Raw genomic sequence first — 27,048 nt, 5'->3', positions numbered from 1 at the left:
GTAGGACAGCGGTATCAAGTACAGGTCCCATGTGGATCATGGGACCCAACCCGGCCGACGGAGAGCACACAAAGTAGGTCATTCGGGTGACTTTAGGAAACACATAAATGATTATAGTTTATTTTGGAGGCTTTGGAGCAAAGACAGAATAAACATTGAGAAACTTTGACACTGTGCAAAATATTTGATTCATAACATTCTTGATAAGGGCTCCAGACTGAACATAACTAGCTTCTATTCAAACATGAATGTTTATTGATGCCAGCGTCTGATGCAAGGTAGAAGAAACTAGTGAAAACGTGCCTGAGCCAAACCACATTTAGCATTGACTGAAACAAAGTCAGAGCCACGATAATAAGCGCCAGCATACGTAGGTAGAGGAGCACCTCAGTGCATTACCCAGCTGTAAGAAAAGAAGTTGTTTCATTTATTTATCAAATATGAAATATGTATAGCTTTGGAATTTTCTAGCAGAGGAGCACCAGGCAGAACAAAATGGGCTGGAAGAATCTCAAAGTTGCTTTATGGAAGGATGTTAATGATAACATCTGGCAGATGCTGCCTGCTGCTCTGAATACATTTATCACTTCTAAGTCCAAGAACCAGGCTTTCGACCGGTCACGACCGAGTCCGTTCTCATGACCTGAAAACGCACTGCATACCTGTCTTTTGTGAGCTGGATTCTGCCTGTTGGACGGTGTGGGACGGTGGGAGTAGAAACCTTACCTGCATGAAAGGTGAGGTGTCTACATTGTGGTTGCAAAAAAACTGCAGATGTTCCGGTCGAACCAGTTTTGCTGCAGTCATTTGTTTTCCCTGGAAACCGCCCAACCTCACATGTCCACCCTGTGAGAAGAAGCTGGCGTTTACTGAAGCTATTCTACACATATCAGATAAGAATGTAAAAAAACAACAGCTACAGAGGCCGCTTATCAGCACCTGGGAACTGCTGCAACTATGACAGCAACGGCGTTTTTGTGGTTGGAGGATTAGTTCCCTGTGAAAGAGACAAAGTTAATTACGTGGCTCTGTTCCACCTAAAGTGCTGTTTGATTTTTGGTTAATCCTCATCTAACTGCTGCACAAGGATTATGCATCTTGACTGACAAAGTGTTCAGATGAAACTGCTGAAACACATTCGTGTACACTTTAAGGCACATTCGCATGCACACCAAATAATCAAGCACAGACAAAGAGGGGGAGAAAGAAGTAAATTAAAAAAAAACAGGGAAAGGCAATGTTGAGACGGATCACATTCAATGAGGTAGCAGGCCTCTCTGAGTGAGACAGCGTTTTAAATAAAACATGAAGGCTGGAGAAGAAGGCGGCAGTTTATGACAAGACGTGATATTCTGAGAGACAGCACACCAAGCTACGAGGCCTCCCCGAGGAGACCCCGTCCCTCCCCATCAGATATACTACGTATCAGAACCATCAAACACCGGCCCTCATCCCACAGCATCCCAAGCTCCTCAGCTGGAGCCAGACTGGCCGTCGGGCTGTAAGAAGCCGATGAGCACTTATGCACTGAGGACTTCCTCTGTGCTCTCACTCCTCTGAATCCCTGACTGGCAGGAGATCCATCACTCTCAAACCTGAGCCCTGCAGTCATCAGGAAGGGAACTTTCAAACCGGAAAAAAAACTAAAATCACGTCCTCTTTAGGCTCCTTTTCATGGCCAGAGCCTGTAAGAGGCTTGAGAAGAAGGGCCTGTATCAACATTGATATGAACAGGTAAATAAATCATGGCCAATCTCTCTCTGTTTCTCTGCTCTCACCCTCTCTATAAAAAGCCGTATGCACTTTTTTTTTTAGAATTCCCCGAGTTCTGCTGACGTGAAAAAAGAGATGAAAGATTCATGCTTGTTTGAAAAATTCAAACAGATGTCCTGAACGTTCTGTACATAGCCAGCATGTATACATTATTTAGGCTTGGGAGGCAAAATAGGGGGAATGTGGAGTTTGGAGCATGCAATGAAATCCAAATGATTGCAACGCAAATAGATTCACCTGTTATTAAGAAAACCATCAATAACTGTGACTCATTTGCGGCATTTTATTTTCTTTGCTCAGTGGCCATAGTGTGGACTGAGCTGACAATTGCAGTGAATTGGAAGAGCTGGTCACTGAATGCACCAGCAGAGGGAGACCATGTCACATGACAGAGCTCCACTTGTCTTTGCCTCTTTCTGCCCATTTGAAATGACACAAATGTTACCAACAGAACAACTTTAAAAATAGTGGGGTGTATACGTGTCTAAATTATAAGGCTGGAAGACTGAATCATGTATGTATTTAGGGCGGTTTAATGAAAAACGCCCCTTAAACAACTTTTACATTCATAACTATAATAAATATTTCATGAACAACCCTCTAATTCATGACCTGTTGCCCTGACAGGGATATCTACATGTAGCCTCATCATTTGGATAACAGCGTTAATCAAAGTGAAAGATGTTGCAAATCTAAGTGCTGATTAAGGGTTAAACTGTGTCGAACACCCCACTGGGATCGGATTCGGAGCCGCATGAAGTAGCCGCTGGCGGCGCCGCAGACCTTTTCGTTCTTTTCGTTTGTTGTCACTCTGAACTTCAAAGGTGTTTCTGGTGACGTCACACATTCGGGCACGGAGTCGCTCGGCGGACGTGAGGCTCACGCGCGTTCCCTCCGCCCCGTGGGTGGTACTGTCCCGTGTCCGCAGCCCGCTGCGTCACGCCGACAGCGGCGGAAAAGTTCTCGCGTCTCGTAACCACGCAGTTCGCGGAGCATCGCGGCGGCTGTCCGCGGACACGCGTGTGAGTATTCCCTGTTTCTTGACTCCGTGTACTGTACTCGGGACAAATGCAGGTGGGCGCGTCCTCCTCTGTCGCTGGCTCACCTGTCCAGGTAACCAACACCTGTAAACACGCAGGGTGTCGTGCTCACTGCACGGCGTTTGTTCTTTAGTTCCACCCTACCAAGGTACAGTGTTATCTATTATTGTCCCCTTTTTATACATTAAAGAAGGACTTTGGTCGGCAACTCATTCATTCTTTCTGACATTAACTTCTTACCCCCCCCCTCGCAGCATGGTGGATTACAGTGTTTCGGATGCAGCAGGAGCGCTGCTCCCAAACAGAGGGGGCTCTTTTAAAATGCAGGAGCTGGCCTTAAGTGAGTTGCTGGAGTGCCCCCTGTGCTACAAGCCGCTGGACGCGTCGGCCAAGGTGCTGCCCTGCCAGCACACCTTCTGCGTGTCCTGCCTGCGGGGGCAGGAGGGAGCCCACCCCCAGCTGCTCTGCCCCGAGTGTGGTGCTCCTGCCCCGGCCAGGACCGTGGAGGAGCTTCCTGCAAACCTCCTGTTGGTGCGGATCCTGGGGGGGCTCCGGGGCTCACCGGGGGGGCCCGGCGGCGGGGACAGGCAGGCGTCCCGCTACGTGGTGCCCTTGGCCCTGGAGGGCTTGGAGGTCAGGCAGGGTCATCAGCAGCTCGGGAGTCAACACAGGGAGAAGCAAGGGCGCAATGAGGTCAGTGAGCGACCCCCGGCCGAATTGAGAAGGACCAATGATTTGAGTTTTTGGTTTGTATTGGAGTAAATGCCACAACCTATTGCAATTTACCTATTAATCTACTGTAATAAAGTACACAGTGTTGTTCATGTTTTTTTTAAACACACGCAGCCCCTGTTCCACAGCCCAATTTATTTCATTTATTTATTCAATGACCTCATGACCTCAAAGCTTACACACGTTTTCCATCAGGATATACTGTATCATGTACATTTTATGGAAAAATGGATGAATGAATGACCCGAAGGTTTTGGCTTCATGTCATTCATGGTGGCTAAATGACTAAATTAGATACCAGAAAGAAATGATTCCAGTATTCCTATAAAACAAACAATCTTTTTCATCAATCTGCAACATGGCCCACACTGTCCTAATACTCCCACACAGCTCGCTCCGTGTCGACACTGTGGCTAAAGCTCCTACAGTTGAGACATGTGTATTTCGTCACTCTGTCTTCTTTCCCCGCCCTGTGATGGCTCGATTATTAATCCCTCGGAATGCATTGAATGAGACCACATGTCTCATCTCTGTCCTATAACCAAACTTGAATGCGATCCGGTAGCTGAGATACGAAGAGCTCTGGTGGAAATTGATCAACCGGGGGGGGGGGCCTCCATTTTTTTTTTTTGTCTTGACGAGGAGTGAGTCAGTGATGAGATCTCCCCTAACCTGTATGAGGGAGGAAGACTTCCTCCTCGCATCACAGCAAACATAGGAAACCACATTAACTGCTGCTGCTTTCCTTCCTCAGACCCGACCCGCCTTCGGGTAAACTCTGTAGCACGCACTACTGGTGGAGTTTTAGCAAATGGGTTGTGAGGAATAATAATAATAATGTTACGTAAAATGTTTTACATGTAAAAATAAGTTAGTCATGTTTAGCATATGTATAATATGGACAGGAAAAAAACATTCTGCATGATAATGTAAGAATAACGCCTTCTGGTGAAGGTTTAACATGATTTATCTGTATAAAGCAGATCTGTCAGTTACGAAAACCCAACAGAGCTCTAAGGCTCATGAAGGTACCTCACAGTCAGTACATCGTATTGCAGGTTTCATTTGATCATTATTCCCTTAGCGATACATTTACTTCTCTACAGTCCTGTGCATAAACTGCTCATGTATGCTGTAAATCTGTAGCTTGAGTTCAGCCAGAGTTCACAGAGCGCAGCGGCTTCAGCGAGGGGGAGTTTGTGATCATTCCACAGTCACTATGCGCACCTGATAAAAAATGATATACTGCCACTTCCTCGGGTATCATTGCCTCCCTGTGCCAGATATCACACATGTGTCATCATTTTCCTCACTTTAATCTCAAAGACCACTATTCAAATGACGTAATATACGTAATACTTGTGAAAAATGTGAGAATAAATGACTAATTTGTTGCGTCATATCAGACGGATCTACGCGTTGATGTTTGGTTCAACGACTTCACACCTGTGTCTGTTTAGCACCTGCAGGGGTGGTTTCAACCTGCTCTGTTGTTAATGGAACTAAAATCCCCACTGGGACTATCCGACCGAGAGCCTCTGACGCGCGTCTGCACCGCAGCACTTTACAGATATTTTGGCCAATTGCTTCTCTTTTTAAACAATGATCTCAACAAAGTCCCCTGTTGCTGTTTGTCAAAGTCATTTCCAAGTATTCAGAGATCAACTCTCGTCCGTCTTCCAGCTCGCTCTCAGAGCTTCAGTGCGAAACCAACGCGGTGATGCTCCAGCAGAACAGGCGCCAGCCTCCAGCGGCTCAGGTGCGCCCGCCGCCGGGGGGGGGGCGCCGCCGCAGGCCGCCAGCCAGATGCCTCCGATGCAGTCCCACCCTCCGGCCCTCTGCAGGGCGCTGCACGACTTCAACCCCGAAGAGAGCAACCTGGAAGACAGCAAATATGGTCTCAGCTTCTCCAAGGTCCGACTCTCCACCTGCAGGAACACTTCACTCACTGTCAGCTAGATGTTTTTGGACCTCGAAGGGTTTCCATCTTTTTAATGGGTGCACAAAGACAATGATTCCGCTTGACTTTAACCTTCAGCGAATAATGAGGCATCGTCCTTGTAAGAAAAAGGGCGAAAGTGCTATTTAACTTTAATTATACTGTATGAGTGTGAATGATCTTAAGATGAGATGCGTTATACCCGGGTACAGAAACCCATGGTCTATGATTGAATGGATGGATCATTTCAGTCTCCTACTGTGAAAGAAAAACGATTTAATGACCTACTTATTTGATTGCTTACTGAGCAAACACTAAATCAAGTAATGAGATGTGACGTCTTCAAAGACGTTTTGTCTGATCAACCGTCCAAAACCCAAAGATATTCAATCTACTTATATGAAAGATGAGGAAAATCAGATATTAGAATATTCACCTGCGGCACACTGGAACAAGTGGAGTTTTGCCATCTTTGCTTAAAAAATAAGATGATTGGGAAATCAAAATGACGGAAGATTTATTGTCCTCCAATCAACTTGATCGACTATTTACAGTTCTTAAAACATTTGCTTTTGTAATTTCATGATTCTAAACTCTCTTTTATTATTATGTTTTATCTGTTAATATCATTACTAACTGACTTCTGCTGCTTTGATAGACTTGCGTAAGACCCCTGGTTTCTACAAGCACTGAAGGGTTTCTGAGGAACGTTACATAAGGGCTTCAGAACTTGGGTTCCATTAAAGCTCACTTGCGTTGTTTTTTTTTTTCAGCTTTAATGCAGATGGTCAAATGCTTTTTAAGAGGTCACAGAGCGACGGGTACAAAGACGACGGAGGTCACGTGCTGCAGGAGAGATGTGGTGCTCACAGAGCGCCCAGTCTCCAGGGCCGGCACACTCTGTCATAAGCTACTGGCTTCCTGGGGTTTTGTTTTTTTTCTGCGGCCAGGGGGGGAGGGTAGGGAGGAGGGGGGGGTTGTTCTGGCAGTTTCTCTGCTCCTCACCTTCTCACCACTTCCCTCCTAAGTCCTGTGTCTCTCACTTCTGGCTGACAGGGAGACGTCCTCACCTTCATCAGACGGGTGGATGAACACTGGGTCGAAGCCAAGCGAGGGGAGAAAGTTGGAATTTGCCCTCTGCAGTATGTGGAGGTGAGTTTGTCTCCCTCTCCCCCCCCCACCCTCCCCTTCATTATTGAATGTGGGTCGGGGCCTTCTCCCCACTGCAATCGGGGTTGACACCTGCCGTTTTGCTCTGACGCTGCACCTCTTGTAATGAATTGAACCGTGGATGTCATTAATTCCAGGTCACTGGCGGGGGGGGGGGGTGGGGGGGGGCGCTACCTTGAATTTCTATCAAATCTTTGTAAATGTCACTCCAAAGTGCTGAGGCAGAGAGGTAATCCGTGAAGCCGTGCTGTGTCTGCAGCTGCTCATTAGACTGCGCGGCTCACCCGGGTCGGCGGTGCTTGAGTGCCTTTTGTTTTCTTTCTGTACTTTCTGCCTCCAGGAATTCCATTTGCAACTGTTGTTTCGGTGAGGTTGATGTTCTTGTTTACTTCCCTCACACGTCATCTGTTTTTGCTGTAGGTTTACCCAACACGGTGGTTCTTCTCCCCCCCCTTATTAGTCCTTCCCAGTCTCCTGTCCACCCATGTATTTCGCTAAAGCCCCGCCTCAGTGGTGCTCTTAGCCTTCGACTACCTCTGTACTCTATTCTTCTACCCTCCCTCCTCCTCCTCCTCCTCCTTCTCCTCTCTCCTCTCCCATCTCCTTTCTGAGCCTACCCTCCTGCCGTGCAGCCAGGCGTGAAGACACACTAAAGCTTTCTTTGCTCCGGCGGCAGAACGGCACATCTCTGCGGGGAGTGAAAGCATTAACCCCGCCATGCCCGCCTGTGCAGCTTATTCTCTCGGCACCAGTCGACCCTCTGTGGCTTATTGGCTGGCAGTTGTGCTCCTGCCTTCCCGCCTGCCCGCCTGTCCAACAAGTTGCAGGGAGTGAGTGGAGTAGAGACAGGTGGGCGCATTTAGACAGACGCTGATCCACAGGAGCAGGGGGTTGACAGGCGCCAGTCGCAGGTGGGAGCAAGATGGGAGAGGACGTCCTGGACCGAGGACCGACTGCTCTCTGCGTGAGGATTCGTGCCGATTCACACTGTGCTTTCTCCTCGTCTCTCAGCCGAACTCAGTGGCTGCCAAACTGCTAGAGGGAAAGAACCAGAGGGGGAGTGACTCAGCAGACTTTCACCATCGGACCGGGAGCGGGGGCAAAGACAAGGCCACTGACGTGTCCAGTCGGACCAGCCGTTACGGAGTCCCTCCGTTCCCGTCGCCCGCCATCGACGCTTTGCCGCTCTCGGGCCAGCGGAGGCACCCGGCGGCGGCCACCAGCATCCGGTTTCACGCTGCTGCCAAAGGAGAGGCGTCCGACGCCGGCGCCGCTGACGGCCCCGGCCGCCGGGGTCAGCCGCACCGACTCTCCGGGTCTCTGGCTGCCCGCGGCCCCCCTCGTCCCCCCAGAGTGAGCTCCCAGCGGACGAGACGGCACTCGGACTCTACACACAGGCCTCTACAGGTGAGGGGCGTCCCAATTCTTTCTGCCTTGGTGCAAACTAGAGGAGAGGTGTGGCAACTCTACTCCGCTTCAACGTTGTGGTCGGCTTTGTTTTTATTTGGTGTATTTGGTTTTTTTTAACAGAACGTGGCTTTTGTGAGATAATAGTGGCATTTATTTGAGTCACTGAGGGGGGGGGGGGCGGGGTTGTCCTCGGGGATGCCAAGAGGGAGACAATTACACTGTGAATTCGGAATGAACGAGTTAAAGGCAACAAAGGAGTAGATATGAAAGCACTGAGCACCGGATGTTACTGGACCAAAACTCTGAAAAGGTCTTTAATCAAAAGTTCTGGGACGTGAGCCAGGAACCCCCCCATTAGATGAACAGCGCTGCGTCCTTTGTCTTTCTTCAGCTGTGGAATATATTCATGTATATATTTGCTAAACCATCTAGTTCATATAGTTCTTGAAGGAAGTTGTTTTGGAAGCTCCTTTGACCTTGAATGAGAAATATAAATTACATACAAGGTTAATAAAAGCACTGCTAATAACTTCAATGGAGCACAACAATACTGAGCATCTCATCTTGCCTTGACTGCTATGATGTCTTCTATATTACTCCCAAGAAGAGTGTGTGATACTCTCTGGTAGAGTCATGGCCACCTTTTGGCATCAATGAAACCTCTACAACGAGAAACAACTAGACGGGTTGACTCTTTTCATGTGACCAACATGATACCTGCTGCATATTTTTTATAAAACTTATATCACATGGCAGGATGATGATTGGCTGACGAACACCTCCATGAGATACCTTTGTGAGAATTTTTATTTTTTCCATAACAAACGAGATGGAAACCGTTAAAAGAATTAATTTAACTTAGCTTGAAAGTTGTGATGGATTTATTTCATTTCAACAATTCAGTGTGTGCGGAGACATTTCCATTAATTTATGGTATGAGATATGGTCAGATAAGTCAGAGAGTACAGTGTCAACATAAAAGCCTCTGCAAGTCATAAAAATGTAACCTGCCGCCAATTGCCCCGCCCCCCCCCTCCCGAGGTAATGATTTCCTTTGATTAAGTTCACCCTTCTACCCGTCAATCATATACGTCAGAGCACAGGAATGCTCATGCGGCCCGGAGAACGAAACAGGGGAGGAAGGCAGAAAGAAACTGTAGAAAGCGATAAGAAAAGTAGGAAATGGGAGCGATAAGACCGTAAGAGGAAAAGGTGAAAGGAAAAAAGTGAACTTTTGAATTCCATCGGTCTGGGAGGAGAAAAGGGAAACAAAGTGAGTGCACTGCCAAAGACGTGGGGAGAGGGAGGGAGTGGGAAGCTTGGAGAGTCCCTCAGTGTGTCTGCTTATCGCTCTCATGCTGATGATGATGAGTCACTGGAGAAGTTGGTTACATAACAGACTTTCTCTCCCCCCCAACCCCCCCTCCCCTCTCTCTCTCTCTCCCCCCCTCTCTCCTTCTCTCCCCTGACTTCAAACTCCTTCCCCTTCACTAAGCAGGTAACTCACTCACTCTCACATCAGCGGGCCAGTAATGGCAGACAAGCCACGCACCCTTTTTAAAGGAGCCGGGGGGGGGGGGGGGGGGGGGCTCTGTCCCTCAAGCCGAGGCTGATCTCCCCACTGACCGAGCCAGCGCGGGGGGGGGCTATTCTTAGCTCTCACCTCTGGCTCCACTGTGTCACGGAGGGATGTTTCTTCCCACAGACTGTGGGATGGGAAGATGCATATTAGTGTGAATATTGGCACGGTTATGTAAGGCCAGAACTTTAGGATGGAAAGCAAAAACAGTCTAATTATCTCAAAGATCACAAAACTCTTGTTTAGAGTTTGATTCGGAGCTTTTGAGCTTTTGATTTTTCCAAACAGTAAACTGAATACCTTTGATTCGAAGACAAAACAAGCAGCTCGACGATGTGGGCTTTTGGAGATTGTGTGGCATATTTCAACAACAGACCAAGGGATTGAAATAATTGCCAAATTAATCACTAATGAAAAAAAAATCCATATTTGCCAATGACAGAAGTGCAAAAGCACTGCAGTGATTGTATATCAGACACTTTCCATTGGTCTGGCCAGAATATATTATATAACATACTTTAAAACAAATTGTTGTCAGATCTTAATCCCTAATAGAAAGCTTTTATTTAAAATAGTATTATTTAAAAATGTAGTACATATGGTATACTTATATGAAACTAGGAAAACCTAAAATATTTATGCATCCACCACAACCTCATTCAGAACGTAGCTCCTGCTTCTTTTGGCTCATGAAATCAAATGGAAATACTTTTATAAAACAACATGGGAGCAGAATGTGCAGCATAATGTCTCTTTACTGTCACATAATCCAGTGGGATCTTGCACCAGGGAGCAATCAGGCGTTGCCCATGAAGCCTCGGGATCATACAATCATCTCACACCAGCTACCTGCTCCCAGAGTTTGGTGATATCCCGTCAATCAAGAATAAAACGTGTTGTTTGCAATAATTCATTCTTGAAAATGTTCACTTTAAGCTACATAACTGAAGCAGAATCTAAAGAAATTAAAGAAAATATATATATTTTTTTAAAAGGTAATGACAAGATGTAAATGATTTAATGCTTTAACAAATACACAAAGTAATCTTTACTTCATAAAATTGCTTTTAGTTTAAAGGTCTTGAGTGTCACAAAGGTTTGGTCGCTAAAACAACTCTAGAGGACATTATTGCTCGTCCATACAGTCCCCAGCATGGGATGGAAGGTCGGTCTGTCTTCAGGACATGATGTCCTACGTTTGTCCCGCTTCACTTGTGCCTCACGGCTCTGGCTTTGACATGTGAGGCCGTGCTTAAAGCATGGGCTGCCTCTTGATCAGGACTTCTTTTGTGCTTCTTCTTGAGTAGTAGTGTGTGGCGTGGCTGCATGCTGCACAGAGGGAACCCCGGGCCAGCAGCAGGGCCTTAAGCAGCAGTTGAGTGGCCGGGCTGTGAGTAGTTCAACCCTTCGTGGACGTCACTGCGTAGATGCACTGGGAGGGAGTTATCTACGCCTGTCATGGAACAATACGAAAACGTTAGGAGGGAATTTTTCTTTGTAGTTAGTGGCCAAAATAAAACATTCAATAAAGCCTTTTCGGGATGGCAATTAAATGATTGCGTTTCGTGCAGTGTTACCTGTTGTGCGACACACCTCAGTGTCCCTCCCTGATGACTGTGTCGGGTCTGACTCACAGCCCATTCAAGCCTTTCTCCCCCATTAAAAACATAAAGCAAGGAGATTTAAAGTTAAGAACATCGATTGAAACATTAAAAAGTCATTAAAAAGATTAAATAGACAAAAAAGTAAAAATAGAATAAAATTTGCATTGTAGGAGTTAAGAGTACCAACATTCTAAAATGCAGAAATGGTCAATTAAAGGCTGCAGAACTGGAGTGATGGGATCCACTTTACTGGTCCCAGTGAGGACTCCAGCTGCAGCGTTTTACGGAGACGTAAACACACAGTTACAGTAGTCAAGTCTACTGTATTTACACTATGTTTTCTTTATTAATGAAGTATGACCTTAAACTAAGCATTTAGAAGGAAGATGACACACACACGTCTTAAAACACAAGGGGTCGCTGAATAGTTGATTAGCAAGAACATTGAATAAATCATATATTGTGTCCTTGACTGTGATGACTCCTATCATCCAATATGTTGATTAATGATGTGTTCAAGTCTCTGGTCCTAAATGAAAGGATACCTTTTTCTAACTTAGTTCTAACTTGTGTGATCATTCCTCCTGCCTCTGAGAGATCCTTTCCAAACATGCCTTCAATGGAAGTGATGGGGGATCAAATTCACACTTTTTTGTGCTGAAATATGTCTTAAGTTATGGGGCTACAGGGGACTAAATTACATAAAGACTCTTTTGTCTATAACAAAATCTCATACAACTGACTTCGAATGGATTGTGAAACATTATGGTAATGTCCCACACATTTAATCATGGTACTCCTGTTGAACATCAACATGTTAGCATGCTGATGTTGACATACTATATACTAAATACTATATTCCTCCTTTGAAAAATGGAAATAAAATACTCTCTTGAATAATGTACCATGCAACACTATTGCAGATTCTTTTTTTTTAATGAATCTGTATCCATCCCTTAACAGAGTGAGAAGAAGATGACCAGTGGCGCTCCACCCGCCATCTCTATGGCTCTGGTGAACCCCCAAATGTCCTCGACCTCTACAGACAGCAAAAACTCCTCCACACAGCAGCTCTCCATCAGCGTGTGAGTCACTGTTTTTAGACGTTATGCTCTCGCATGGTAATGTCAGATTGCAGGCGTGAGATAGAAATAGATAAAGAAACAAGAAACATATTACACATACACATAAACATATCGTATTGTGTGACTCCTCAGGTGTGCCGTCTTGTACTCCTACAAACCACGGCGGCCCGAGGAGCTGGAGCTGAGGAAAGGAGAGATGGTGGGAGTTTACGGAAAGTTCAAGGAGGGCTGGCTGCGTGGGTTATCGCTCAAAACGGGCAAAGTGGGCATTCTGCCCGGCAACTACATCACGCCGGTGCTCAGGTGAGAGGCTGTGATCCTTGACCTGTGAAAAGTGGGAGCTGAATGAACAGGGGATTCAGACGGCGATGTGGCGTGGGCCGGACGATGCGTCATGGCGCAACACATTTGAATGAATCATGAAACAAACAAAAAACTGAGTCTGGTGGCCTGTGCAAAGAAACGTTTAACTACTGTATATCAAGTGTTGTTCTGTGAGTACTTGAGTGTGTACCAAGCGTCCCGTTGCCTCACTGCAGAACCTCGGCACAACTCCTGGAGACCAAAGTGGCCAACGCGTCCTCGCAGCACAACGCGGTAGCTGGAAAGAAAGCCCCTGGGGTCAAGGATCCCACCGTGGTCCTTGCCCTTGATAGGGTGAACTCTGATGGAGCGGCACACTGGACAGGACAGGTGCCGCCTGTGCCGAATGGAGCGCAGCACGCCACGCCATCCACCGCTGCTGGTAAACCGGCCTTTTGTGAGGGTTCACAGGGTTGGGACACTGTGAGGCGCATCTTTAACCCTCATAGAGGTGAGGGATGAACAACCACCAGGTCTACCTTCCTATTTGCTTAATTGAATCAAAGAGATTTTAGACGGATTGTCAATGAAGGCCTTTTGAATGTGTTTTCAGGGTCAAACTACTTCTCCCATCCGTCCAATCTGAACGTCCCGTCCAAGTTGCACCACTTTTCACACGCTCAGGCGTCCGGCTACTCGCCGGCGCTGCAGAGGAAGAAAAAGAGCATCCTCCTGACTAACTCCGGGCCACCGAGGGGCTGGGTGACTGAGGCGGCAGCGCCCTCTAGTGCTGCCACCTTTAAGGACAGGGGCTTCCCTGCTTCCCATGAGCACGAGAGGCAGCCCAACGGGCCTCCCTCAATTCTAGTCAGGCCCAATGCACACAAGAACAATGCCGACAAGGTAAGGTCATTCTGATGATTGCTAGCGAGAGGCGTGAGCATGCATTTTTCTGAAGTACTCATTGGTGTTCATTGGTCTTAGAATTTTGAGTTTTAAAAGAAATATATACATGTAAATATATATATTTTACTCCCCCAGCCGGCAAAGTCAGTGCGGTTCTTCACCGATGAAGACTCGCCTCTCCCGAGGCGTCGAACCTCCTCGTGGTCGTCAGGGAATCAAGTTCCTTTCAACTGCGGCCCCGGCCCCCCTCCGTTAGAAGTGTGGGCCCCGTCGCTCACGCTGGGAAGAGACGGACCGGGGATCATCCTCAAAGAAGGAAAAGCTCCTGTTCTTAGGAGAGGCCTGGAAAATACCATCTCCGATTCTAATTCCAATCCACAGAGAACAATATTGTCACAGCCGCTGCTTTCAGCCGCGCCCGCTCCGTTCGACCCCAGCAGGTACAATGAATCTGTCTCTGTCCTTCAAAATAAGAAGTATGTTGATTAACAGATAAAGTAGACTCAAAACATTTTTGTTGATCTCATGTATTGGACTATAACCGCTCTGCAACTTTTTTGCCCCCCCCCCCAGACACAGAGTGACCACGACGCATTTAGCTCAAACGGACTCAGAGCTCAGTCTGCTTCAAGGAGACGTTGTCCTTGTCCACAGGCCTCGACCTGATGGACGGGTTCTGGTTACTCAGGAGAGCAGTGGGCGGACGGGCTTATTCCACAGCACTGTTCTTCAAGTCCTCGAGAGACTCAGCTGACTGTGTGGTTCCGTGGTTCCGTATGTGTCTGTATTTCATGTGTCCAACTGCCAAATGAGATGACTGACCTGAACAACAAGATGCAGGTCCAAGGGTTAATGTTGCCATTGACAATCCTTTGAAGGAAGTGTTTATTTTTTATGAAAGTATGGTTAAATTCTCCAGAGATATATTGTGTGTTCTTAAACGTATGTGCATGTTTGTTTCACATGTACTATTATAAGATTTTGCACAAAAATCCCATCTGACTGTTCCTTGTTCAATATCCATGTTAAACACATTGGTGAGTGCCTTTGTCAAAACTCACAAAGAAAAAACTATATTTAAATATATTTAGAGAAATAATTATGTTAAATATATGTACTGCTTTAGTGGTAATAAAGTACACGTCCATAATCTTTTTAGTTTGGTGTCTAAATGGGGGAATTGCCTGTATGCCAAATGACTGCCTCTTTTACCTCAACCGCAATACAAGATAAATAAGTAGAACAAAAGTATAGGCCCTGCTGTTCTTGAACCATTTCACCCTTATGTTCTACATGTGTGGCTGCACTAGTTCACTGTGTGTCAACTGGTTTCCGCTGATATAAAGACCTACGACAGTGACTGGGATGAATCACATATTTGGATGAGGATACCTGATATTTTGTTATCAAAGAATTTGTACTGAGTGGGACCTATTTCAGTTGAATAAAGGAGCTTTACTGTTACATTACTGTTTCTAAATAAAGTGCAGCAGTCCTGTGAGATATAAATTTGTGGATAGCGCTTCATCTGCCAACATAAACCGTGAAAACTGCAAAGAGCGTTTATTAGCCTGAATAATTTTCTTATTTTCAAAATCTAGTATCAATAACTTCAATATTTTATCTTGTCCACATTGAGTATGTGCCAAATTAGTGTGTGTTAACAAATTCTGGGTGGTTGTCAATGAGGCCCGGCTTCTCATTTTTGGAGTTTCCTGTGTACTTTATTTTTCATTGCACTTAATTGAATCGCATGCATCAGCTAAAGCAGATGCTTGTTGAAAATTACCGTCACTGTCTATGTCGAGTAATATAATGTATCTGAACGCAACGATACCATTTAGTGGCCCATTCATTGCAGCAGTCACTGTAACCAACCAGCTGAAAACCCCGTTCCAAGGTGGAGCGCATGCGCAGTGTGGCACAGACCTGACAACACGCTGAGACCAGAGCCTTTGATATGGGCACTGCGCTGGAAATTAATTGGGATAACGAATAACCAATGAACACAGCCTTACACGTATTCAATTGTCATTATACATTCACTATATTTTCCCTCTTGCCTTCTCAAAATGCCGGTAAGTTGACGTGCATGTATTTTTTGTTTTGATTGCAAAGGGGTTCCTCCCTTCCTCCGACCGCACTGATGTGATGCTAACCGGTTAGCATCGGTAGCTTACCAGTTTCATAGGAAATAATACGCCTCGTCATTATTTGCCAGTCACCACAAATCAGTTAGCACACATGCCAAAGAAGTTTTGGGTTGATAAAACAAATATTTGACAACATTTGCTATTGTTCATTTTTTTTTTCTGCCCGTCGGCTAACGTTAGTCAGCTCACGTTACCTTCAACGCTAGTAACGTTAGCGTTTGCCTGCCTAGCAACCCATCAACTGCAAGGCAGGTAAAGCTACTAGCGTTAGCTTTGTTTTGACTGAGCCCTTTAAGCTAGCTGCTAACTGACAGCTGCCGTCGCATCCACGTTGGTTAACTAGAACTGTATAGTTCAGTGTCATTGCAGGGTTTAGCTTATTGTCGCATTCCATAGCTTGACGTTTAACCATCTCAATATGGTCCGTTTTTTTCTAGAGCAATAAGCACGACAAGCCGGAGATCAATGATAACGTCAAGGTAGTAGTAAGATGCCGTCCCTTCAACCAGAAGGAGAAGATGATGAGTCACAAACAGGCCGTCATTGTAGACGAGATCCGTGGGACCATAACAGTCAACAAACTGGAGACCCCCCATGAGCCTCCCAAGTCCTTCACATTTGACACGGTGTTTGGACCAGACAGCAAACAGCTGGATGTCTACAATCTCACTGCCCGCCCCATCATCGACTCTGTATTGGAGGGATACAATGGTAAATTCAATGTGACATAAACTATTATTCAATTAATAAAGGATTGCTGTAAGATATTTATCCTCAGTGTACTGACGAAATCAATATTACAACATGGATCCTCAACTAAACACTATTAGCACTATTAAATCCGATTCTCACATTTTTGTTTTCATTATTAACCTATTTAAAAAATAAATAATATTAGGTCAATCTTCAATGTTATTTTTCTATTCCGTAAATTAAACTGGGATTTGATGCTTTGCTGTTCATTTCAGGCACCATCTTTGCATACGGGCAAACTGGCACAGGAAAAACATTCACCATGGAGGGTGTGAGAGCGGTGCCAGAACTCCGAGGGATTATTCCAAACTCCTTTGCTCATGTTTTTGGTCATATTGCCAAGGCAGAGGGGGACACAAGGTGAGAGAGCAATCAGCAATCAGGTCAATTAAAGTGAAAACATTGGTGTCTTGTTTATCTATATAATACATTTTTAAAAAGTACTCTTTACACATACCTGGATACTCCTATTGGTAAACTGTTTTGGTTTTATGTGATGGAGTCTTCCTAAAAGGAAGGCAAACCTTTTGATCATTGCGCAAGCAACTTAAAACATACTAAAATGATTTATATGAGAAAGGCAAAGTTATTAGTAACAAGTGATCTTACGCATATCAAGAAAATAAAACAATTTTGAGAAAAGGCCTTCTAAGAACATATTTTCATCTGTTAATGGGATAATAAAAGTTTGGCCCACACTTGAAAAGGATATACATTTGTTACAGATATTTATTCTGCCTAGACTGCTCACATTTAGGTCTTAAATAAAGGGCTCCATGTAAAAATTGTTCCTTTTAAGGGGCCTCAAATATTATACATTGATGTATTTACAAAGATTGTTTTATCTTTTGCAGCTTGACATTTTGGACACGTGTCTTAACATGTCTTTACATTTAACTCCTACAGGTTTTTGGTTCGTGTTTCTTACCTGGAGATTTACAACGAGGAAGTGCGAGACTTGTTGGGCAAGGACCAGCTGCAGAGGCTGGAGGTAAAATTATACTTAAAACCAGAACATTGAGTTCAGTTATTTAGACCAAAAAGGTCTGTCATAAAGGGCACTTCAATCGTATTTCCAAACAGGAATCTTGCAGAAGATTAGCTTGTATTAGCTGTTTAATCCTAAAAGCACTTTTTCACAGGTGAAAGAAAGACCAGATGTTGGTGTGTATATCAAAGACCTCTCCGGTTACGTTGTGAACAACGCTGACGACATGGACAGGATCATGACAATGGGCCACAAAAATCGTAAGCGGAATCACTGACAGCATAAATACACAAACAGATACCAACAAAATCTAACGCCGCTCTTTGCTTTTCAATAAGATATTGATCTTTGCAATGTGAAGTAAAACCACATACTTTCCTGGCTTGACCGGCCACTGAAAGCCCCCCCCCTGCATTATTTACACATTATGTATGGGTTGACATGTCATGACCACTAGCCTCCTTTTCAAAACAATGCCAGCTTGACAAAAAAAAACATACCACAACCATGCATACCATCGTACTTACCTGTACGCCTTCCGTATGAATGTGTGTGAATCAAATTTCTTATTTAAGAAGACTAATAGCACAGGCCTTTGTGGCATGGTTATATATTATGTTGTCACCGTTTTTTTTCTTCATCTGTTTGCATCTTCATACACAACCTTTTGTGTATTTAGCAAACCGATCTGCATAACACGTATTACATATGGGATTATGTGTACATCCGTGCTGGTGCTGTAAGTGGTGTGTGCAGAGACATCACTGCTAACAAAAAAAACAATAGAATTTAAGTGTCTGACGCATTGTATTTCCCTGTGTGAAGGGTCTGTTGGAGCAACAAACATGAATGAACACAGCTCCCGGTCTCACGCTATCTTCACCATCACCATCGAGTGCAGTGAGAAGGGTGTGGATGGAAACCAGCATGTCCGCATGGGGAAGCTTCATCTGGTCGATCTTGCGGTATGTATATGCGGCCCCTTGAGTAAAACCAAACTACTTCCTTGGTTTACTTGGTTCGTTCAAGGTTACTTCCTTCCATCACCATTTAACCTTCCAACCTACCAATCCAGGGCTCGGAGAGACAGGGCAAGACTGGAGCCACGGGTCAGCGTTTAAAGGAAGCGACAAAGATCAATCTCTCTCTTTCCACACTGGGCAACGTCATCTCCGCCCTGGTGGATGGCAAAAGCACCCACGTGCCCTACAGGAACTCCAAACTAACCCGTCTGCTGCAGGATTCATTGGGTGGAAACTCCAAGACCATGATGGTAGAGGGAAAGTTGGAAAAGTGTTGTAGAAACGTTGGGTTGTAAGCATCAAATACATCATTTCAGATTCATTTTGACTCCCTTTTAAACGACATACTTCTCTCCACCAGTGTGCAAATATAGGTCCCGCAGACTATAACTACGATGAAACTATCAGCACCCTGCGCTACGCTAACAGGGCTAAAAACATCAAGAACAAAGCCAGGATCAATGAGGATCCGAAGGACGCCCTACTGCGCCAATTCCAGAAGGAGATTGAGGAGCTCAAGAAGAAACTGGTGGAAGGTAATGAGAAACTATCTTTTTGGGTTACACGTTGTTGTTTTTTTTTTTGTCTTCTTACGTGTTTTGTATGAATCTAGGTGAAGAGATCTCTGGCTCAGAGGGCAGTGGATCAGAAGAGATGGATGAAGGTGACGATGAAGGAGGGGTCGCAGGAGAAGGCCGCAGGAGAAAAAGAGGTTAGAATTTGTAATTTATGCACACATAGATGTAAGTGTATCAGAGCAAATGGTTAAAAAAAATCTAATGATGCAATCGACATGAGTCTGTGGGAAGAGTCTTTTTTTCATTGAGTGGTTTATGTTTTCTGTAAATGGTTCGATATCCATCTGTAAGATGTGTATATATCTATTTTGATCTCTTGTTTTTGCAATGTTAATTTTATTATGAGTCTGCATTCACACCTCAGGGGATTGTAAAGCTAAAGTACCAGTCACCAGTACAGGCCTCCGTAACACTGTTCTCATTTTGGAGTTCCCCTTGTGTTCGCACCTCCTATTGCGTATAAGTGGAAACTAATAAGATGTTTTAAATACAAGTCATTATGTTGTAATACTGACACTTAAGTTCCACATGTTTTTTTTCCAATACCAATACCAAGAGATTCTGCTTTGAGCCGTTTGTTGGACCTAATATATACCACATACATTCTGTGGGCTTTGGTGGGGGGGGGCTTCATCTGACAGTGGCAACAGCAGCAGTCAAGCCAACAGTTGGCATGAATGAAAGCAGAACATGAAGAGAAACTATATTACTGTGTTTGAGTGTGGTAATTTAAGAAAACAGACCTGTGTGCTGTGTATGTACGGGGTTCCTTAGCGGGGGCTCCTTTGGTTTAGTTAGTCAAAGTATTTCCTCTTGCAAGCAATTACTGTCTGACGATGGTTGCACAAGATGCACTAGACTCATCATAAGCCTTTTTTTAACCTTTTTTTATTATATCAGCCATTTTTTTGTGTGAAACCCTTTTTTTAGCGTGACAACTAATTTTAGTGTTATTAGGTTAAAGGTTATTTCCGACACATCCACAAATTCATTTTTTTCATAATCAGACATATACATACATTTTTAAATATATATATATATATATATATATATATATATATATATATATATGACACACACATTATCGTATTATAAGACTTTACCTTGCCTGAAAACACTAACAAATTGTAGCACTTAAATTGTTCTTATCTTATCTATAACGAGTCGTAAATTGGCTTATTTGATGAAATCGGCACGACCAAATGTTCAATTTCTCCTTCTTTCTTCCAAGCATGAGCTAAATGAACACAGTTTTGAAATCAGTCTGGTTTTCTGCAGCACTTAATTTAAGAAGAAAGCAGCTGGTGGGAGAATCTACAGTCCTGTTGTCCTGTAGTAATGGTGTTTGCTCTGTTTTAGTAGCAATTGCACAAGCTGGGTTAATGGGTTTATCGTACACGTACTGCACCTCCGCATCAAGCAAGACCTTAATATTATTAAGAGTGGGAAAGGTACCAGCGTCCTCTATGAGCATTTTAAAGTGAAAAAAGAGGTCTACCACAAAACCTAATCCTCTAAGATACATCAAAATGTATGTAAGACATAGATTACATAGTATAAGATCAATTTAAAGATTAAAGACACTGTGGTTTGCTGTGTGTCTCAAGGGAGGAAGAAGGTTTCCCCAGACAAGATGGTGGAGATGCAGGCAAAGATCGAAGAGGAGAGAAAGGCTTTGGAGGCCAAGCTGGACATGGAGGAGGAGGAGAGGAACAAGGCCAGGGCAGAGCTGGAGAAGAGGGAGAAGGACCTTCTTAAAGCCCAGTGAGTCCTGGAAAGTCCTTGTAATTTTCACATAAAGACAAATCTAATAATAATAATAATGTTTTTGCTAATACTTTAAAATACTGGATGTGGTTATATGGGCATTGACCTGTCAGTAGCTGATCCTCCTGTAACCCCGTAGACAGGAGCATCACCTTCTGCTGGATAAATTGTCCGCCTTAGAGAAGAAGGTGATCGTGGGTGGGGTGGACCTCCTGGCCAAGGCTGAGGAGCAGGAGAAGCTCTTGCAGGAGTCCAACAATGAACTTGAAGAACGTCGCAGGAGAGCGGAGAAGCTGCGAAGGGAGCTGGAGGAGAAAGAGGTATCGATGAATGTAAAATAATAACAAGGATCTGACTACCAAATAGGATCAGGTGATCATAAGTGCTCCCTTACTTTGTCATTCTGAAACCATTACATGGACGTGTGCATTAGTTACATCTTATTGAACACTTTGTCACTATCATTCTGTAACTACAGTAAAGTGAATAACCAAATATTGTCCACTTATGCTTGATGCTGTATTTTTTTTATTTACCAACAGTGGCTTTACTTAACAATTCAATGAACACCTTGACCCCAAATGTGTAAAAACACAATGATTTGGGTTTTTTTCTCCCAAAAAAAGTACAGACACATTCGTCAGCAGTTAACAACCAAAATATGACTTCAGATACCAGATAATTTACTTGAGGTGTTAGTTTAACCACCAGCTGATTTACACTGGAATGGCAGCATATTTGTGGTTAGAAGCTCATCTCTTAACCCACTTTCTTTGTGTTCAGTGGAATGCAAAGAGGAAATAACTCCGGATGTGAAAACTAGGGCTGTCAAGATTGCTCAAAAAGGACGTGTGAATGTTCACATAAAAAAACACATATATTCAAACATATTTGTATATCTGGTTGCGCATTAGGCACGTCAACAACAGGACAAAGTATTACGAGACATAACTACTTGTATAGGTAATTTCTTTTAGGTTCTGACATATTTAACAACATATTACCGAGACAAAAATAATTAAATGAACTATTGGCCAAGACCACAGACCTTGGCCTCACACTCTCCGTTAAAATGACCGACAACACCACTTTGAGGTTTTGATTCTTCTCCCAAATATGACCGGCTTGATTCAGTGATTGAAACTAATATTCTTAACATTAATTGAAGTTTATAGAGTATAGAACCGACATGAAAACATGGAACTTTTCCTTGGCATGAAACTGCAAATAATCAAACCAGTGCATGAAGCTGTTGTAGCCCATCTAGTCTGTTTTATTCATGCGATATAAAGTCCGTACAGCAGCGCGCCACCTGCAAAGCAGACAGTTGTGCTGGCGTTGTTGTGTTGTTGTTTTTACATTCAAATATTATTTTTCACATTTGAATATCTGTTTTTAACAACTATTCGAAATATATATTTAAATATAGAATATTTGTTGACAGCCCTAGTGAAAACAATTTCTTATTTTAATGACTTGTGCATAATCAGTGTTTCCTCTCCCCCTTAAAATAGCAAGAACGTCTGGACATAGAAGAGAAGTACACTAGTCTGCAGGAGGAGGCTCAAGGAAAGACTAAGAAGCTGAAGAAAGTGTGGACCATGCTGATGGCTGCCAAATCAGAAGTGAGCATAACATACTGTATTAGTATCATAAGGTGTCCGATCAGCAGGGCGGTACAATGTCTGGACTGGTATGAGTGACCTAATTCCCACTCACGATGTTATGAAACACTTTATTCAATCCGTGCTTTGATTATTAAAACTAACCTGACGGTTGAAGTTTGTCTCGATTGATCGAGGTAATTAAAACCAGTTGATTTACAGTGGCTGTTGTGTTTTTGTTAGATGGCAGATCTACAGCAGGAGCATCACAGAGAGATTGAAGGCCTCCTGGAGAACATTCGCCAGCTGAGTCGAGAGTTGCGCCTCCAAATGCTCATAATAGACAACTTTATTCCCCAGGAATACCAGGTGTGAATGTCTGACACAGCACAATGCCCATGACATTATTCCCTACGCACACAGTAGTTATTTCTTTTCTTCGGTTGTGTGCATGACAAGCAGACACGGGCTCTTGCCGCTGAAAAGCAGATAATACAGTTGATCCATTGACTAGAAACAAATTCACCGAGCTTGTACGTCGCCCACGGCGACCAAACCATTCAGACGTAGCAGGGTGCACACGGTGTACTCCCACACAGATTATGGTACCAACTGATTCAATGGGCCATGCATCACACACAATGTCTTTCCTGGCTTCTAGTTTTAATATTTTCTCCCGTTTTTCTTTACAGGAGATGATAGAAAACTACGTGCACTGGAATGAAGACATTGGAGAATGGCAGCTGGTGAGCTCCCTTTGCATAAATCTTGCACACACTTCGACGGACATCAATTTAATGGCGCAAACTGCTTGCGATTAGCGTCTGTCTTTAAAACTGTACCTTGTATCTTTCAGAAATGTGTGGCATACACTGGCAACAATATGAGAAAACAGACCCCTGCGCCAGACAAAAAAGAAAAAGATGTGAGTCCTTTGCACCTTTATTTTTCCTACCCAACATTGTGTTTCTGTGTAATGACTGATGTTACTGACATTTCCCTCGTTGACCATGCATTTTCAACCCCCCGTCCTCTTCTGTCCCTGCCTCCCACAGCCATTTGAGGTGGATCTGTCCCACGTCTATCTGGCCTACACAGAGGAGAGCATGCGGCAGTCACTGATGAAGCTCGAGAGACCCAGAACTTCAAAAAGTGGCAAAAGTGGCCGACCCAAGACTGGCCGAAGGTAATCGTGTGTGTGTGTGTGTGTGTGTGTGTGTGTGTGTGTGTGTGTGTGTGTGTGTGTGTGTGTGTGTGTGTGTGTGTGTGTGTGTGTGTGTACACCAGGTACTTGTATGGTTGCCTTGCATCGTACGTTGATCAATTTTGGAGCAATTACAACCTTCTCAGATTGTTAAGTGAATTTGAGTTACTCAACATCAAATACTACTGACCACTGTCTTTATAATAATTTGTTCATTATGGAAAGTGTATGTGAAGCCTTCCCATAATGTTATATCATGATTAAGCCAAATGCGGTTATTCTGAGAAGCGAGAGCGCTTTAAGCTCTCAAAAGTTGTTGATAGCACTTATCATGCGTCTATCTCCACACAGGAAAAGATCTGCAAAGCCAGAAACAGTGATCGAATCCCTTCTGCAGTGAAGGCCGCAGAGCGGAAGCCTTCACTTCACCGCAACTTCTGTGTTACTTTTGGAAAAGGAGTCATTAGTTGAGCCTGAAGAATTAATGGTTGAACATTATTTAAAAGATTATCTGAGCACACTGTAGAGCCGAAATGTGACAGAGAGGCACCTCTTGGCCATGAGGACTTGTTAGTTGTATTAAACTTTAAGACTTCTTTGTGGATGTTAACATTTTGATGTATTGTTGGAACACATTTTGTTGGCAGCAGCTTCTGTTGGTTGAAGGCTCTTTGAACTTATCACCTCTGTAGCATCGTGGCGAAATGTACAATAATCATGTTTAACATGCAAGATGTTTGGTTTTGATAAAAACCAACACACTAAAAGAAGATGTTTAAAAATGTTTTGGACATGAACTATAAACTAAATTTACACACTTACAAACTGTCTTGTGTGTATTTAACACACAAAATGATTAACAACAAATACTCCACTGTTTAAGTTTTACTTTTTTATTATAGATTTCCTGTAAGAAACAGATTGACATTATTAGCCCATTCTGCTAGGAATACATTATAATTGAATTCTAAATGAAGGTGTTTGTTCACTCAGAGTATGTCGTACCCAGGTAGGGGCAATGCATGCCAGTCACTTATTATGTTGGTGCCATTCGCTAATCCAAGCAACTCATTTTTTCATTTACAGTCAAGAGTCAGAACACGTAATTATATTGATATACATCTCGCATACGGTTTGACTTGGTGTGTAACAGTAGTATGAGGTGGAGATCATGTATTTTACGATGTTCTGTAGACGCAAACTGACTTATTTTGTATCATAATTTATGTAATGTTTACATGCATCAAACCCTAGGATATTTTATTTATTAAATTATTTTACACGTTGTATCTCACATTCTTGTTACTCTTGTTAGTCTCATTAAATTGGCGGTATGCATATCATTTTATTGTTGCATTAAAAATAGTTTTGACCCGTGACGTCAATTAGCACATTATATTGAGTTGTATTTCCTACTGTTGGTGAGGAGGAAAACCTTGAAGCATCGCTCTGTCTTCAACACTTTGTTCTTCACCTTGAAACAGCTGTTAATGGTTAACTCAAATACTTAAATAGAGTTTTACTTAAATACTGATGGACAAAACATTTTAAGCACACACAATGTGAAAAAATTGACAAATTACAAAGAACTGTGACATAATTTATTGATGAATAAATACAAATTGTAAAGATGGATCTGTCGGACAATAAATATTACATTTCACAAACAATTGAAATAACTTATGTCTTATTTCTAACTATACTCTTTTCTTTTTCAGTGCAATTATAGACTTTGTTCAAAAACACTCGTAGGGAACATGTCTCGTATGGGTTCAGTTTACAGTCGACCCTTTTTCTATGCTCATCCTGAAAGAAAGAAAGAAGACAATTTTAGCGTGAAACTAGAGTGAAGAAAAACACATTTGACATTTAAGAGCATATTCTTTGTTAGAACAAATGCCTTGTAGAGTCACTATTTGAAATTAAATTGATGAATTTTGTCTGAACACATTGTTACAACCAAATGAAACTCCTGTTTACCAGGTAGCTCTTCAGCTGACGACGGAGAGCCGACACGTTGAGCTCCCCTTGGAATGCACTCAGAGCCTTCTCAGCCAAACACAAACACTTTGAAGAGAAAGGCACTATTAGTCTAGTAGTGGTATTTAACCCATTGGTTAGCACTGAAGAAACCAGTTCAACTTGTTGAGTTCACATGATGAATGCAAGTTTACATCTGCTATGCCAGACAAACGTCAAGTGTACTGTTTCCCCAATATATAACAAGACTTTGACATACCTTAATTTGTCCATCTGGTAGACTTGTGATTTCTTCATTGCCCTTCAATGAAAGTATATGTGCATCAGTACATTATAAAACAAACCAACCCACAAAGTGCCGTTCTGTAGTTCTCTTACCTGCATGTCTTGCAGCAGCTTATTCACCTCGGTCAGTATCTTTTCCAGCGTGAGTTTGTCCTTGCCATCCTGGTGGTAAAGCGATGCTGCGTAGACCACTGCGACCATCATCATCATCACCAGTGCAAAACTTTGACTGTTCTTCATGACGTTGGAAGAGACCGTCAGACGGGCGATGTTCGTTTGAGCAGAGAACATCCAACACGCTTTAATTTGACACTTATATCTTGACTGAGACCACGGTGTAGAAACACGTCAGAGGAAGGAGACACCAAATAAGGATCAAAGAACGATCTGTATCTTTGTTTTTTTATACCATTTTCCACCAGGTTCATGGCATTATTAGTAAGCAATTACTTAGTAATCACTTATCAGCAAAATACGCCCAATAAATTACTCATTACTAATGTCTGTTAACATTTGATGACGGTTTTCCAAATATTTAGGCATGCAATATAATTTTAACTTACATAATCACCTGGTGTTACAGGTATCACTGGTGAAGTGAATAATCTGCTGTGAACTCTACTGCTTTTTTAAAACTGGATAATTGACTTGTTGCAATAGAAAAGCACACAATAAGAAATTAATAATGTCAGTAATATTTTTAGACTTTACACTTTTATGTACACTTGTAGTCAAGTCAAAATGACTAAGAACACAGGGAATATTTTGAGTCAAGCTCTAAGCTTTATTCCACACAGCAGGAAAAGGAAAACATGACTGACAGAGAAAATTCCAATCCAGCTTCAGGTTTCTATTTGATCAACTCGAACCAGGTTAAAATCATTTAAGTTAAATATTGCTGGTGATAGTTGCCAGCATGTCATACCAATTATTTGAAATACATATTAGTTCACTTAATTAAAATTGCAACATATGTAGTTTGACAAGTTCTGAAAGTAATTGCTGATAAGATTAGTGAGTAGAGGAGGGATTGAATACAGCTCGACCTAAACTAACACCTTCACATCTCCACAGCAAACACTAGTCATCTTTGTTGAGCAGCTCCATCTTCAGGTGGTATTTGTAACTTGCAAAACTACAGTTTTAAGTAGTAACCAAGTCACAAAGCAGTCA

The 27,048-nt window shown here is 43.3% G+C and overlaps 2 protein-coding genes across 3 annotated transcripts; both read left to right on the top strand.

Moving 5' to 3' along the window:
• The first annotated feature begins 2,313 nt into the window (after positions 1 to 2,313).
• Positions 2,314 to 15,026, top strand: sh3rf2 (SH3 domain containing ring finger 2). 2 transcript variants are annotated; one of them, XM_062560805.1, is made up of 11 exons: positions 2,314 to 2,795; positions 3,068 to 3,506; positions 5,229 to 5,459; positions 6,541 to 6,636; positions 7,666 to 8,061; positions 12,211 to 12,332; positions 12,465 to 12,635; positions 12,872 to 13,146; positions 13,228 to 13,538; positions 13,677 to 13,981; positions 14,115 to 15,026. In XM_062560805.1, exons 2-11 carry the CDS (start codon positions 3,069 to 3,071, stop codon positions 14,293 to 14,295), a joined length of 2,526 nt encoding a protein of 841 aa, XP_062416789.1. In that variant the 5' UTR covers positions 2,314 to 2,795; position 3,068; the 3' UTR covers positions 14,296 to 15,026. The 2 variants fall into 2 exon arrangements, with proteins under 2 accessions (XP_062416789.1, XP_062416790.1); XM_062560806.1 differs by having other exon boundaries at positions 2,342 to 3,506; positions 13,249 to 13,538; positions 14,115 to 15,022.
• Positions 15,027 to 15,442: 416 nt separating this feature from the next.
• Positions 15,443 to 25,280, top strand: kif3a (kinesin family member 3A). The gene is made up of 17 exons (XM_037461783.2): positions 15,443 to 15,619; positions 16,132 to 16,405; positions 16,663 to 16,807; positions 17,354 to 17,438; positions 17,590 to 17,695; positions 18,261 to 18,400; positions 18,511 to 18,708; positions 18,819 to 18,993; positions 19,071 to 19,169; positions 20,643 to 20,799; positions 20,942 to 21,122; positions 22,317 to 22,427; positions 22,650 to 22,775; positions 23,099 to 23,152; positions 23,263 to 23,331; positions 23,462 to 23,592; positions 23,962 to 25,280. The coding sequence occupies exons 1-17, from the start codon at positions 15,614 to 15,616 to the stop codon at positions 24,008 to 24,010; spliced, it is 2,106 nt and encodes a 701-aa protein (XP_037317680.1). The 5' UTR covers positions 15,443 to 15,613; the 3' UTR covers positions 24,011 to 25,280.
• The last annotated feature ends 1,768 nt before the right edge of the window (positions 25,281 to 27,048 follow it).

This window comes from Pungitius pungitius, chromosome 2 (genome assembly GCF_949316345.1).
Source record: "Pungitius pungitius chromosome 2, fPunPun2.1, whole genome shotgun sequence".
Classification (NCBI taxonomy): domain Eukaryota; kingdom Metazoa; phylum Chordata; class Actinopteri; order Perciformes; family Gasterosteidae; genus Pungitius; species Pungitius pungitius.
This window is presented reverse-complemented; position numbering and strand designations above follow the sequence as displayed.